The 13,286-nt window shown below is 31.7% G+C and overlaps 1 protein-coding gene across 10 annotated transcripts in view; it reads left to right on the plus strand.

The window, feature by feature from the left end:
- The window catches only part of LOC117106798 (unconventional myosin-X-like), a 101,685-nt gene that overhangs the window by 38,762 nt on the left and 49,637 nt on the right, over positions 1-13,286 (plus strand). For all 10 annotated transcript variants that reach the window (XM_033248240.1, XM_033248244.1, XM_033248247.1 and 7 more), the window contains 9 exons: positions 3,703-3,716; positions 5,184-5,268; positions 5,580-5,683; positions 7,851-7,980; positions 9,145-9,263; positions 10,214-10,360; positions 10,864-11,031; positions 11,322-11,414; positions 12,908-13,059. In XM_033248240.1, the coding sequence (XP_033104131.1) occupies positions 3,703-3,716; positions 5,184-5,268; positions 5,580-5,683; positions 7,851-7,980; positions 9,145-9,263; positions 10,214-10,360; positions 10,864-11,031; positions 11,322-11,414; positions 12,908-13,059 (1,012 nt within the window). The remainder of the gene's footprint in view (positions 1-3,702; positions 3,717-5,183; positions 5,269-5,579; positions 5,684-7,850; positions 7,981-9,144; positions 9,264-10,213; positions 10,361-10,863; positions 11,032-11,321; positions 11,415-12,907; positions 13,060-13,286) is intronic.

The following is a 13,286-nucleotide window of genomic DNA, read 5'->3' on the forward strand; positions in this document are numbered from 1 at the left end:
TGGGAAATTATTTTAATAATTAAAAATTCAAGAGGCACTTTTTGAATGGAAAAAAATTATACAGTATAAGGACATTACGAATGGTGGTTAGAAAAGATAATCGTCCAGAGAACATGGCTCATAACAAAAATGCGTGAATATTTACATAACAGCAAAATAGCAGATGCAATTAGTGGTGGGTATTGGTTAGCTTGTTGGCCATCGGCCGATTGAGATTAGCAGGATGGCAGGATCATTGTATTTTTCTTGAAAACTCAGATGAGAATGTGCTTAAGGTCGAAAAAAGAAAAAGAGGAGTAGGACTAGACATAGACAAATATCTAAAAAGATTAAAGTTGGAAATATACTGTCTGTCCAGGGATCGGAGCTCTCATCTGTCCAAGAGAAATATCCTTATTTTGATATTGACTGAAGAAGAATGTGTTTCCACTCTATAGCTCAAATCATGCCAACAACCACAATCCCAGGATTGATTGGATTATTGACTTGCTAAAAAGAAATCTTATGAAGGGGTGCTTATTTAAATTAGAAAGGGGTGCTAATTCAAACAAGGTGCTTAAGGAAATTTTCACGTTAGGAGGGGCAGTTATTCAAACGGGGCGCTTATTCAAGCGAGTACGGTACAAGTGAATTGCCATTTACAAGATGCAATTGATCTATAAACTCTCTTTATTAGGCTTAAGAAGCAGATTCAAGTTGCAAGAAAATATTGTGTATTCATACATACTACTACTGCCATACTAATATTGACATGCTATATATACTGTTGTTGTCTTGTACTAAAAAATAATCAGTAACCTAAGCTGGTATCATATTCATCTTCAATAATCACCAAGACAGTGTTCACCATAGTGATGACCCTTTCCAGTGATAATGCTTTATTGTCTGATATTACTGTAGTTGCTTGTAATTGTGTATCTTTAATTAAACTTGATTAATTCACAAGGCAAGATCCTTGAGTTATGCTTATCAGTGACTGTGTTAGTCATCACCATTAATAATTTATTAAAGTTCATATCCTATTTTGAAATGATAGAACTTAGGGAGATCGTGACCCATATGTGATCCTCGGTACAGGTCTCTAAGTTCAATTATGCTGTAAGTTTTATTATTACATTTTTAGTTTCCATTTTTTCAAAGTGTGTTTAGTACAGCATTGTAAATACCTTTTTAAACCGTGGAAACTAAAAATGTAATAACATTATTAAATCTACCATTTTTAGTTTCCATAGTTTAAAAAGGTGTTTAGTACTGCATAAATTAAGAGTTAATCTCACCCTTAGCTAATAAACTACAGTAACAGGCGTTTTTAAAATCATAGCAAAAATATTTATATAGGATTTCCATTGGCAGGGACATAAATATTAGTGTCAAATTGAAAACACCTAAAGAATTCATACATACCATGAAAAATCTCCAATAAAAAGAGGTTCATAAAATGACAGATTGTAGTTCAATATTAATTGTCATCAGTTTGTTCAGAACAATTGTCCAAGGTTCAGCATGGTATTCTTTTGAAGGCACACTTGTTCAAGGTTGTTCTATTTAATATCCATTTATTGTCAGCCCACTCTGAATACCTCAACCATCATTTCCAATAATCATCACCAATATTATAGAGGTAAATAATAATAGGCTTAGTTTTTAAAAAGCTGAGTATACAATATGATGATCCTGTGTCTGTTTAGTGGTTGCTACACATTTGGTCCTACCCAACCTATAACAATTATATTCTAAAATTATTTACACAATTAATATATTTAATAAAATGTAAACATTTAAATTAAAAATGTATTGTATACGATATGGTGTTTGTCAGAATCACTAAGAATATTCAAATTTATTTATTTGTAATATAAGATCCCTAGGTAGCTGCAGCCAAAGTGCAGTTTGTAACGTGGTCAGTACTTAACCAGTAAACAGTTCCCTAATTTTTTCAAATATTTTTGTACTTAACTGGTAAACAGTTCATAATTTATTCAAATATTTTTTTGCTCACTTGTTTCAATGGATTAATGTTCCATCCAAAGGACATGAGATGTAGAGAAAACAGGGTATTTTCCAGATTTCAAATATCCATTAACACTCTGTTAACTGGCCATATACTGTACAATAATACAGTATTAATTATATCTAGTAACTTAGACTTAACTGTTACTTAGCTAAGCTATTGTACAAGGTACAAAGTTGACATTAAACATTTTTTTATATATATTTTCCTCCTTAAACTTAACCGTGTGTAGAAAGACACAAGATATTTTTTTTTAGTTAACAAACCAACTTGAATTTAAAATGGCAGCAAATATTGCTAACAAACATACTGTAGCCAAACCTGTACATTGTTCATTTTCTAGAATTGCAGTTACTCTTTTATGAATAAGCAAAATTGAAAGTGATTTTTTTTTTTTAGAGTATTTTCTATAACTAGAAAGAATAATTAAACAAAAATTAATAAATTTGAAAGTAGTACTTGAGTTTTGTTTCTATTGAATTTTGTTTACTGTAATAACAATTATAAGTGAAAATGAAAGATATGTTATCTAAGATTTTAACAGCAAGAGGAATAGACTGTAATTTATAAACATAAAGTCAAAATGGTCTTTTTATGAGGAAGTTTGCATTAATGAAATAAAATATAGTTACAACAAATATATACTCATTCTTCCTAGAACATGTCAAATAAATGTCTTTTTATGTTTGCAAAATTTTGTTTTGCGTATTGCTTGTGCAGGTGGAAAATGAACAGGTGTTAAACTTAGCTAAAGGATGCAAGGAGCTGTTTAAATTAATATGGAAAATGAATATAGAAAAACACACTGAAATGCATCTAATCCTACTATGAACAGCAGTTACATGAAATGACGTTCCTCCCTTTGTAGATTACTAAAATCAACCAATACATTTGTAGGTTCATAGTTGTATTTATGCATATACTGTATATCAAAATATGTTTTTCATTGAAATAATGGAACCGTATCTTTTATGCAAGAGGCTATATCTATAATGCAGGGATTTGGTAATATGTTACTTAGGTTTATACTAATATGAGTTTAACTATTATTGGTAGCTATAAACTGTTTAAGGGTTTAGCTATGGGGCTTCTAGCTAGCTAAAGGCTAAGTATGATTATTATTCACTGATGCAAAGTCCAGTAATATGCTAGGTCAATTTGTGGACAATATGTCATTCAGATTATTTAGAAACATGATCTGCAGTTTACATTAAAATTATAATAATGTATTTTTCATACAAGTCAGGATTTGTATTCGAGTTCAATGCTCGCAGAGGAGTACACATTGAATATACAGCAGTTACTTGAAGAAGACATTCATTTTTATTAATTCATGTTAAATATTTTTTTTAGTTTTCAGACCTCCTATTTTACTAGGATTGTGACATAGACAACATTGATAATGATAGTTGCTATATTGCCTGACTTTCAATATTACTGTTTCATTGTTATGAACCATGGTCATAATCATCATCATCATCATCATCATCACTATCATTCTTTTTATCATTGTCAGTTTCATCATGTTTTTCAAAATCGGTTTCATTGTTGAAAACAGATGTGTTAGGGTATAAATTTTGTAATTTATAAGAAGCTACTTGCTAACTGTATTTGAACTTTCATAAAAGTGGGAGAAATTTGTTCCAATGTTGCATTTTCCTTAACTTGGCCTTTTTTTCCCCATAAACCAGTCTTACTAGAAAAGGTAAGAATTACATTGTTTAATGTTAAAAATCCTTTATCGCTATAAGATACATATATATGCATTTGTTTTTTGTTTCAATCTATACGAAGTCTTTAATTTATTGAACGTTTATATTTATTATGAAAATTGCATGCTATAATAATAAGCTTTATTTAAAACACGGCTAAACTACCCTCTGTTTGTCCATCAAGCAAATCTTATCTCCTTTGTTATGTTATTTTTCAAATATAATCAATATAACAGACCAAATTTTCTTTGGGAAAAAGCCGCAATTATGCATTCAAAGCACTATATAGAGTATGAGTCATCAACAACAACAAAGCACATGTAGATTCAGCTATTGTTGTACAGGTAGTTGTGGATATGTTCACAATACGTGCATATCAAGTAATTTGTCAGTAAATGCTCAACTCTTCTAATTGCTTCACTTTCATTTAAATTTATGAGATTCTTTCGGATGTTTTATTTTATTGAAGTTTATAAAAATGATTAATGTATGAATTGTGATTAACACTAAACTTGCCAATTTATAAATTTATATGCAACAGACTAGATGTACCAGTGTGCTTCTATTTTACTGTATATCTTTAAGATTTGGTTTATTTAAATCTGAGACAATATACAGTAATTGTCTCAGATTTAAGCAAGTGACTTACTGACCACTATATAGCTGCCAATATGCAAAACAATTAAAGAAATTCATTTCTGAGAGTGATTATTAAAAATACACATCAGATATAAGTACAAAATAAATTTTTAATTTGGTCTTTTCTATCCAGCTAATCTCACAACTTATTTTCATTCAGTGAATACTATATATCATATTAATAATAAATACATTTTCTGCATCTGATTTTATAGTCAGTTTGATTGGTTATATTATATGTCACATGACACTCAGCACTGACCCAAATTCTTGACCTCACAACTGGAAATATCAGTTTCTTCATATTAGTTATATATTTTGTCTTTATTTCTATGTGGGTTTTTATTATTAGCCTTCGTTTATCTGATTTTTATTCTTTTATTGACATTTATTGTAAATAATAATTTCTACTAGAGTACTACTACTAGTACAGTTAAATATTGTTTATGATATACCGTCCATGTAATAACTGTACATATTACATATTATTATTACTATTAATACTATAGTACTATTATTATTAGTTTGTATTTTTGTATTGGTATTCTTCATGTTTACAATGTATCCATTTGTTGTTTGTTTTCCCACCAGTAAGTGACAAATTTTATGTTTTCTGTTGGGATAATAAATAAAAATTAAATTAATGAAAATAAATTCAATATTTAAATTTCTTATTTTGTGTTTTTTCCATACCAATTATATAAATTCATAAATATAAGATTTTTGCATAGATACTTAATTATGATAACCAAGAAGATATAAAATTCATTCTGCAAAACTGATGTTTAAATTTTTCATTGAAATTGTTTTTATTTCTTTAGAATCGAGTTGTCGGTCAGAATCCAGGAGAACGGAATTACCACATCTTCTATGCATTAATGTTAGGAGCTCCAGAAGAAATGAAACGTAATTTGGCAAAAAAATAACTTTTGTGTATAAACAAAAAACTACAGTGTTGATGATAGAAACTTTGATATGATAATGTTGATAGATTTGAATCAATGTGTTAATGTTAATTGGTATATGCATACTTAAAATTATGATTATATTCTGCAATAATTGTGTAATGGTAATAATAATATTGATGGTTTCTTCTATATTTGTACTTTTTTCACTCTGGCATGTAATGCAAAATTTTTCTCAAATGGAACGAAATTTTATTTTGGAAAATGAAGAGGAAATCGTATAATATAACAATGATATTTTGTCGGTTTCAGAAAAACTTGGCTTAGGCGCTCCAGAAAGTTACAAGTACATCAACCAGAGTGGATGCATAGCTGATCCTAGTCTGAATGACCACGAAATATTTACTAATGTTAATGTAAGTTGTTACCATTCTTTATAAATTGGTAGAATAACAAAAATGAATATATCATTTTGATAATAGAACTTAAAGGCACTGTTAGTTGCATACAAGATATCTGAGAATCGGTTAAATACCAGCATGTCTGATCAACATATTCTGATTGATGGACTGAACCAAAATATATCCAAAGCAATACACAACACAAGAAGTGCATTTGGATTTAGAATTCTCTAAGCAGCCATTAAAGTCATAAAATTACAGACGAGGATTAGCGGCAGGTAGAACGCAAAAGAACGGATCTCATTGGCACACACGTTGTAAATAAGATGTTAGAGGTGATGAGCAACGTGAAACTGACGAGGGCAACAGGACACTCATTTAAGAGTCACAATCCTCAAGTTTCATGCGTGATGCATGTAAAAAAAGCACTTTATAATTCAACTACTCCATTAGTAAAAGTGCTGTAAGCCATCAGAAACTACTGTATCATACTGTTTTGCTTTCCATATCTGTGGTTTTAGACATGAAAAACTTTTGAAAAATAAATAAGCGAATCAATCGTATGTAGACTTATGATGGCAAAGGAAAGCATAAGTACAAGCTTAAAATGTTAAGATAAAAACAATGACATACTGCACTTAACCAAATGGAAAAAATGTATAAAAATTTCTTCTTGTCCCATATAAGGCAACCCTGTCCCTGAAGAACACTCCCTTCCAAATTCGTGAATACTCTCCTTGTAAGCTCATGTTTAGTTTGATTTTTACTATATTTATTGTGTGATCCTTCCAGCTTATCCTAGGTCAGCTGATATTCAGGGCCTTCAATATATATAATTAATGTGCTGCTTGTATCAGTCTCATTACAAGGTTTAAGTAGTGAAGAAGTTAATAAAGCTTGGTTTCCATAGAATCACTCGCACATCAGCAACAGTCGTCGACAATTGTCAGGAAGGTTGAACCTGGTTCAACTTTGCCGATTGCACTGCAAATCAGTCTGTATAGCTAGCTGCCCTGACACAATCGGGAAGGCACCCTGATTCGTTTGCAATGTGATTGATTGTATTGGATTTATTTGTTGTAAACCCCAATAGCCCATAGAAGACATATTTCCAGTGGGGACCTTCTGGTGGGGATTGGGCAGTACACTGGGAGACAATCCCCTACTCTTTTTCGAAGATTGTACTGCGTTCCTTCACGTGCACATGGGCCATAAATGCACATGGGACCAACAGCTTAAATGTCTCATCCAAAAGACGGTGCACTATTGTAACTTGTATTTCAGCCCTCCAGCTGAAACACAAGGAGAGGCAGCAATGGGAATTGAACCAGGGACCTAGAGATCTCCACGGTTCAGCGCGCACACAGTAGCTACCACCAGATTAGCCGACTGAGCTAAGTTGCTCTCTCAATTTGCAATCTGTAAAGTTGAGCGAAGTTCAAACTTCCCAACAACTGTCAGCGATTGGCGCCGATAGGGTGAGCTATTTTATGGAAACCGAGCATTTCCACTGCAGTGGTTTCTGTTTAGATGATGACTTATAATAAGCAACTGTATAAATTATATAGAAAGTAAAAACAAAACCTTAAAAAATAATTTTCTACAAAAAGAATTCAGATTATGTTTAATGACTAATGAATAAATGAATAAATTTTTAATCTATTGCATTTAGATTATTTATTATTTCTGTTAATGGAGAGTCTTTAACAATGATTTATTTCACTTTTGACAATCCTTGGCATTCATATTCTTTTTATGTCCATTTCTTGTTTATGTGTATTTTAATGTCTTTTTTTCCCGAAATTGAATAAATTAAATTAAATCAAATAAATATATAATTATAATTTGTGTCTTTATTCCAATCTATTTTCTGAATATGAAGAAACCTAGATAAACCTGCCTTATGCTATTGTATTCCTTTCCCATTTCCATAAGAATTCTACTTAACTTTACTTTTATGAAAGAATGTGGAACAGCCTGACAAGCATATTTATGTTATCCCCCCCCCCCCCAAACCACATCAAATCTAATGGAATGTTATACCCCCCCCCCAAACCACTTCAAATCTAATGGAATGTTATATTGAATTAAATTGTTTTATGAATGCCAAATAAATCAATTTAAAAAAAAATTGAACTGTCAAAGTGTGAAGTATTGTAACAAAATGTTGATCTATTTTTAGGAAGCTCTGAGAGATATGAAACTGAATGAAGAGCAGGTTTCAGACGTGTATGATGTACTAGCAGCCATCTTGCATATTGGAAATCTAGATTTTATCACAGCTGGCGGAGCACAAGTCGCATCTATGTCAGGTAAACATTAGCATCTGTGTCAGTAACCCTACACCCTCCTCTAAACGTAAATCATTACAGGTGAATAATAATGTCTTCAAATTGACTGGCAGTGAATGCGGAAACAAAAGAGGTTGTAAGAGAATCTGGCTTTTTGAAGTGATAAACTTTAAAATTTAAATGCAGAAATGTGAAGAAAAAAATAGTTTTCATTTTTTATGATATACTGGAAACTAAGATGAAACCTGGAAAGAAATCCAAAAATTTGATTTAAACACAGAGTAACCTACTTGAAAAAAAGCAGCTGTTATTTGTCAAAAACACTTATTTTATTCTAATTAAGAATTAAAAACTAAAAATATACTTCTGTATACAAACTAATTAAATCCCAAAATGTTACTCTTTTTAGCTTATCAAAGACTTTAAACAAATGAACAAATTATATTGTTGGTTTTATCTGAATAATGTATGTTACTTTTGTGTTATATTTATAATCAGTTCATGGTTTTGTTTGTCAAATATCCAAATGTTTGATGATAAAATTAACACTATTGACCAAGACTACTAATCGGAAGCTTAAGAATGTGTGTTGCTATGACGATCAACATCAATAAGTCAACTTTCTAAATTGTGCAGATTCTTGAGATGTCTACGAATTACTGGCAGCAAGCTGATATTATAAAGCTATGGAGTTTTTTAAGCATGATCAAATTTATGATATGTGTATTATCAATTACATAACACATTTTTAGATTATATTACATGCTAAAGTGGCTTGGGGCCACCCAAGATGTTGGATAGAATATGTAAAAACACACTCAATAACCAGCATGCTTTTGGACCTTCAAACAAGGAAGTCAGTTCCAATTATCGAAAGGTCCACTGATTAATCTCAGATAAGAAAGTATAATACATACTCCAAGTATTGAAATACACGCCATCGTGTTGGGATTCAATATTTCAACATTAATTATGTCATCATCGGGATTCCTGATGTATTATACTTTCTTATCTAGTTCCAATTATATTTCCTCAATTAACTACGAACTCATTAGAAATGGTGAACATAAACATTTATAATATTGTTATTGTTATTATATTGTTTATATAATTCCTGATAATTTTATGAAAAGTATTTATATTTAATAAAAATAAACACGTTCTGTTTTTTGTTTTTTTTCATAGTGCTTAAGCAAGCTGCAGACTTGCTGAGTGTAGATGAATACCAATTGGCTAATGCTCTGACTGAGAAAACCCGTTTACTGCGAGGAGAGCTAATTAGTACGCCACTTGATGAACATCAGGTTAGTTTTGTTCACATCACTATAGCAACTTCAATATAATGAGTGATGTCATGAGTAAAGCAAATGTGCATTAAGGTACTAAAAGAAAGAATGCTGTTTCACAGCTTTACCACAATAATGGTGTTATGTGCTCATTTTTAAATCAAAGTATCATTGTACCTCATTTTCAGTGTAATGTATTCCACTTGTGATTGCAGTTTAATGCTGTATCACATGCTGATGTGAGTTTTTCCCTGAACTAGGAGATTTGGCGTACACTTTATAACCTCAATGAAAAGGCGCAGTATAAATGGCCATACCAGTACTACTACTCAACATGTTTTAATTCATCTATTAAATGTTATGAGTCATGTTAGGAAGTTAACTACACTTACAATTTGCATTTTCTCATTTGAAATAATGATGGTGGTGGTGGTATCAATGACAACAATGGTAGCTAGAGCAGTCACTCCATAGAGTGCATACCTCTGTCCTGCGCCTGATTATAGTACCATGTGACAGTACCAACAATACACAGGCCGTGTATGATGGGCGAAACTGCAGCATACCCTCAAGTAAATAAGAGAATCACCCCATCATATTCAGTCACATTATTTTCTTGAGTGTGCAGCATACCCTCAAGAAAATAATGGAATAACCCATTGTTTTTATTGTTTTCTTGAGCACTGCCCGAATACGAGGGGTGGTTCCATTATTTTCCTTTATGCTCAAGGATAAAATATTGAATTTTCATGACCTTGGCCTTGTTCTTCACCCTTTTCTTCTGAAAATTGAATAAGTATCTTCGATTATTATGTACTATTCCACTTTTATATTTTTTAAATTTAGGCAAAGGACTCGTGCGATTTCCTTGCCTTGAATCTAATGGTTTATCTTGTTTACTTTTAGCCAAGATTCCTTTGCAATGAATCTGTACAATGCTGTTATTTCACTGCTATGTTTTTATTTAGGCCAGAGACTCGCGAGATTCCCTCGCTATGAATCTGTATGCCAGATGTTTTAATTGGATAATTGGTAGGATCAACGTTAGAATAAGGACCAAATCAACATTCCATTCAGTTGGCGTTCTTGACATCTTTGGATTTGAGAATTTTGAGGTAAACTAATGATTCAAAGTTTTTTTGTAACATTGATTTTCATTTCTGCTAAACAAACATAAAAAGTTCATGTATGTTTTAATATTCTTATATGCTTGATATTTTTCTGTGGAGTTAACCACACAGTGAAACTGATACCTCATTTTAGAGAAAAGAATTTTTCGTTTGACAGGCATTATTAATTTTTGACATCTTCAAAACTTATGATCTTACATAATGTTTTTCTTGTAATTTTTATGTCCACTATAATTGACCCATGTCCAAAGAGAGCTCTTTTAAGTCAGCTCTGCTGTAAGAGCCACCACATCTTTTTTTCTTGTGGTTAGTACATTTATTACACTAATACAGGTTGGTAGACAGTCTTAGCCATAGAAAGGATAAATAACTCAGTGTGTTTACATTTGAACTGGAATGGAATTAATGCATGATGACATTATTACTTTAACTTGTGTGACTGCCACTTTAATTGTTAACTAAACAGTTGTCAATATTTGTGCATGCAGGTAAATCGTTTTGAACAATTCAACATCAACTTTGCAAATGAGAAACTGCAGGAATATTTCAACAAACACATTTTCTCACTGGAGCAACATGAGTACAATGCTGAGGGACTTGATTGGGTCGACATTGATTGGCAAGATAATGGAGAATGTTTAGATCTTATTGTTAGGGTGAGTTCCTTAAAACACTTCTTGTTTGATTCTTATTGTTTGTGTAATTGAATATTTACTTCTTCAAACACTCTGTTTGGTATCATGCTTATATAGAAAGATTTGATTTCACAGTCAGGTACTTAATTTTGTAAAATACTTCTTGTTTAGACCTTGTTGTTAAAGTAAGTACTTAATACTTTAAACACTCCAAGCATTCTTGAAGGTTTAAGTATTCATTAAAATATTTTAATTTGATCTTTCCTTCAAATATTGAAACATTCAAATGTTTACATAATGTTGACTTACAGAAACTAGGTTTGTTATCGTTGATTGACGAAGAAAGTCGTTTTCCTAAAGGAACTGATGTAACCATGTTGGACAAGCTTCATAGCAACCATGCCGTAAGTATCAATTGGAGTGAGAAAAATGTATTTGGGGAAAATAAGTCAAATGAGTTCTTGCAAATAGAGTACTGTATTATATGCTTAAGTGGATGTAAGGAATCCTTGAAAATATTTAGATTATGTAAAATATCTTGCACACATCCTCACAGACTATAAATAATAATCATAATAATAATATTGGTCTATTTACAGCACATAGAGTATTGTCCTGAATTACATGCGATTTGTAAAGTGAATTAACATAGAAACATTTTTTAATAAAAAGTGGCTAAACAACTTGAGCCTATGAATCTGAAGAGCTCATCCACATTTTGGACAAGAACGTACAAGGCAAACATCAATAGATGAACACAATTAAAGCCAAACATGATTCTAGATCAAAAGCAAATGTATATTGTATATGTGAGTTGTTGAGGTTCTGATGGTAATTTGTGTTAAAATAGTTCCAAATAGAAAAAAATATTGTGTTGGCGACGCCGGACCGACCCAAAATGTACGAAATTGAGGTTCGGCATTTAGTTTTTTTTTTTTTTTTGGACTACAACAAAAAATATTTGTTTAATGAGCTAACAAGGCTGGAATAGGCCTATCTTGCTGGACAGTAGGTGATGCGACAGTGTTATGTGATTGTTTTGCTTTCAATATAGATTTGAAGATGGTCTTTATTGTATTTTTGTGTATTTTTACTTTTTAGGCATAAACACATTATTGGTTAACAAAAAAAAAATTTTTCCCACCTACCTACCTAACCACCTACCCATTTTTTGGGAGTTTCCCAAAACGTGGCCAAAACAAGAATTTTTTTTTGCCTAGTTTTAGTAAAATGCATGACGCACATTTATGACTAGGCCTAGGCTTACAATATGACTTACACTATACTGACATGTCCCAAGTACTGTACTCTTTTATCATAAGTTTATATTTGTTCAATTTTTTATTTGCCATATTTTTGTTGAGTATGGTTTAAGTTCTGTATGTTTTCTGGTATTTAACAAGTTGGTAATTGAAAAGTTCATATTTATCATTTGAGTTCAGGACACCAGTGTTCTCCCCAGGCCCTTGAAGCATCATGGTACCATGATGCTTGACAGTTGGCCATGATGCTTGGAACATCTTCCATGATGCTTTTTAACTGCAGGGAACAGTTAAATTATTTAATATATTTAGTCTTAAAGTGCAATTTAGGACATTTCAATGCCTTCTAATTATTAAAAATACCTTGTGTCAGTCCCAACTATGGTGGACTTAACACTTACCATGACACTTGCCCATGATGCTGGGGAGAACACTGGGACACCATTTCCACTTGTGAAAATAAATAGCCTCTTCAAAGAATAATATATTTACCCGGTCAGTTAATAGTCCTTGGGCGATTAATGAACATAAATGTCTTGGAAGATATTTGTGAAAAAATGGCAAAAACTTATAGTCATCCAGTGCTAATAAACATGTAATATAGTAGTTTAATGATTTTCATTTTGACACTGCAGAAAAATTCCTTCTACATCAAGCCCCGAGTGACTGATTCTAGGTTTGGGATCAAACATTATGCAGGTGATGTTTTCTATGAGACAACAGGCTTCCTAGAGAAAAACCGTGACACTTTCAGAGACGAAATGCTCACAGCAATAAAAGAAAGCAGGTTTGTACCTTATTGAATTATTTGTGGACTATTCAAGTACAGTAGAACCTCGTTTTTACGTACCCCAGTTATACAAACCCTCGGTTGTATGTACGCCTCCTATCGACGATGGAGTCATCAAAACCCCCGAAAATATTCATAACAAACAGCCCTTTTCAGAGCAACCATAATTAAAAAGACTACAACAATAAACTATAACAATAAACAAACCATAATGCAACGTATTT

This window comes from Anneissia japonica, unplaced genomic scaffold, assembly GCF_011630105.1.
Source record: "Anneissia japonica isolate Jap-2015-1 unplaced genomic scaffold, ASM1163010v1 scaffold2471_len1564793_cov202, whole genome shotgun sequence".
NCBI classification, from domain to species: domain Eukaryota; kingdom Metazoa; phylum Echinodermata; class Crinoidea; order Comatulida; family Comatulidae; genus Anneissia; species Anneissia japonica.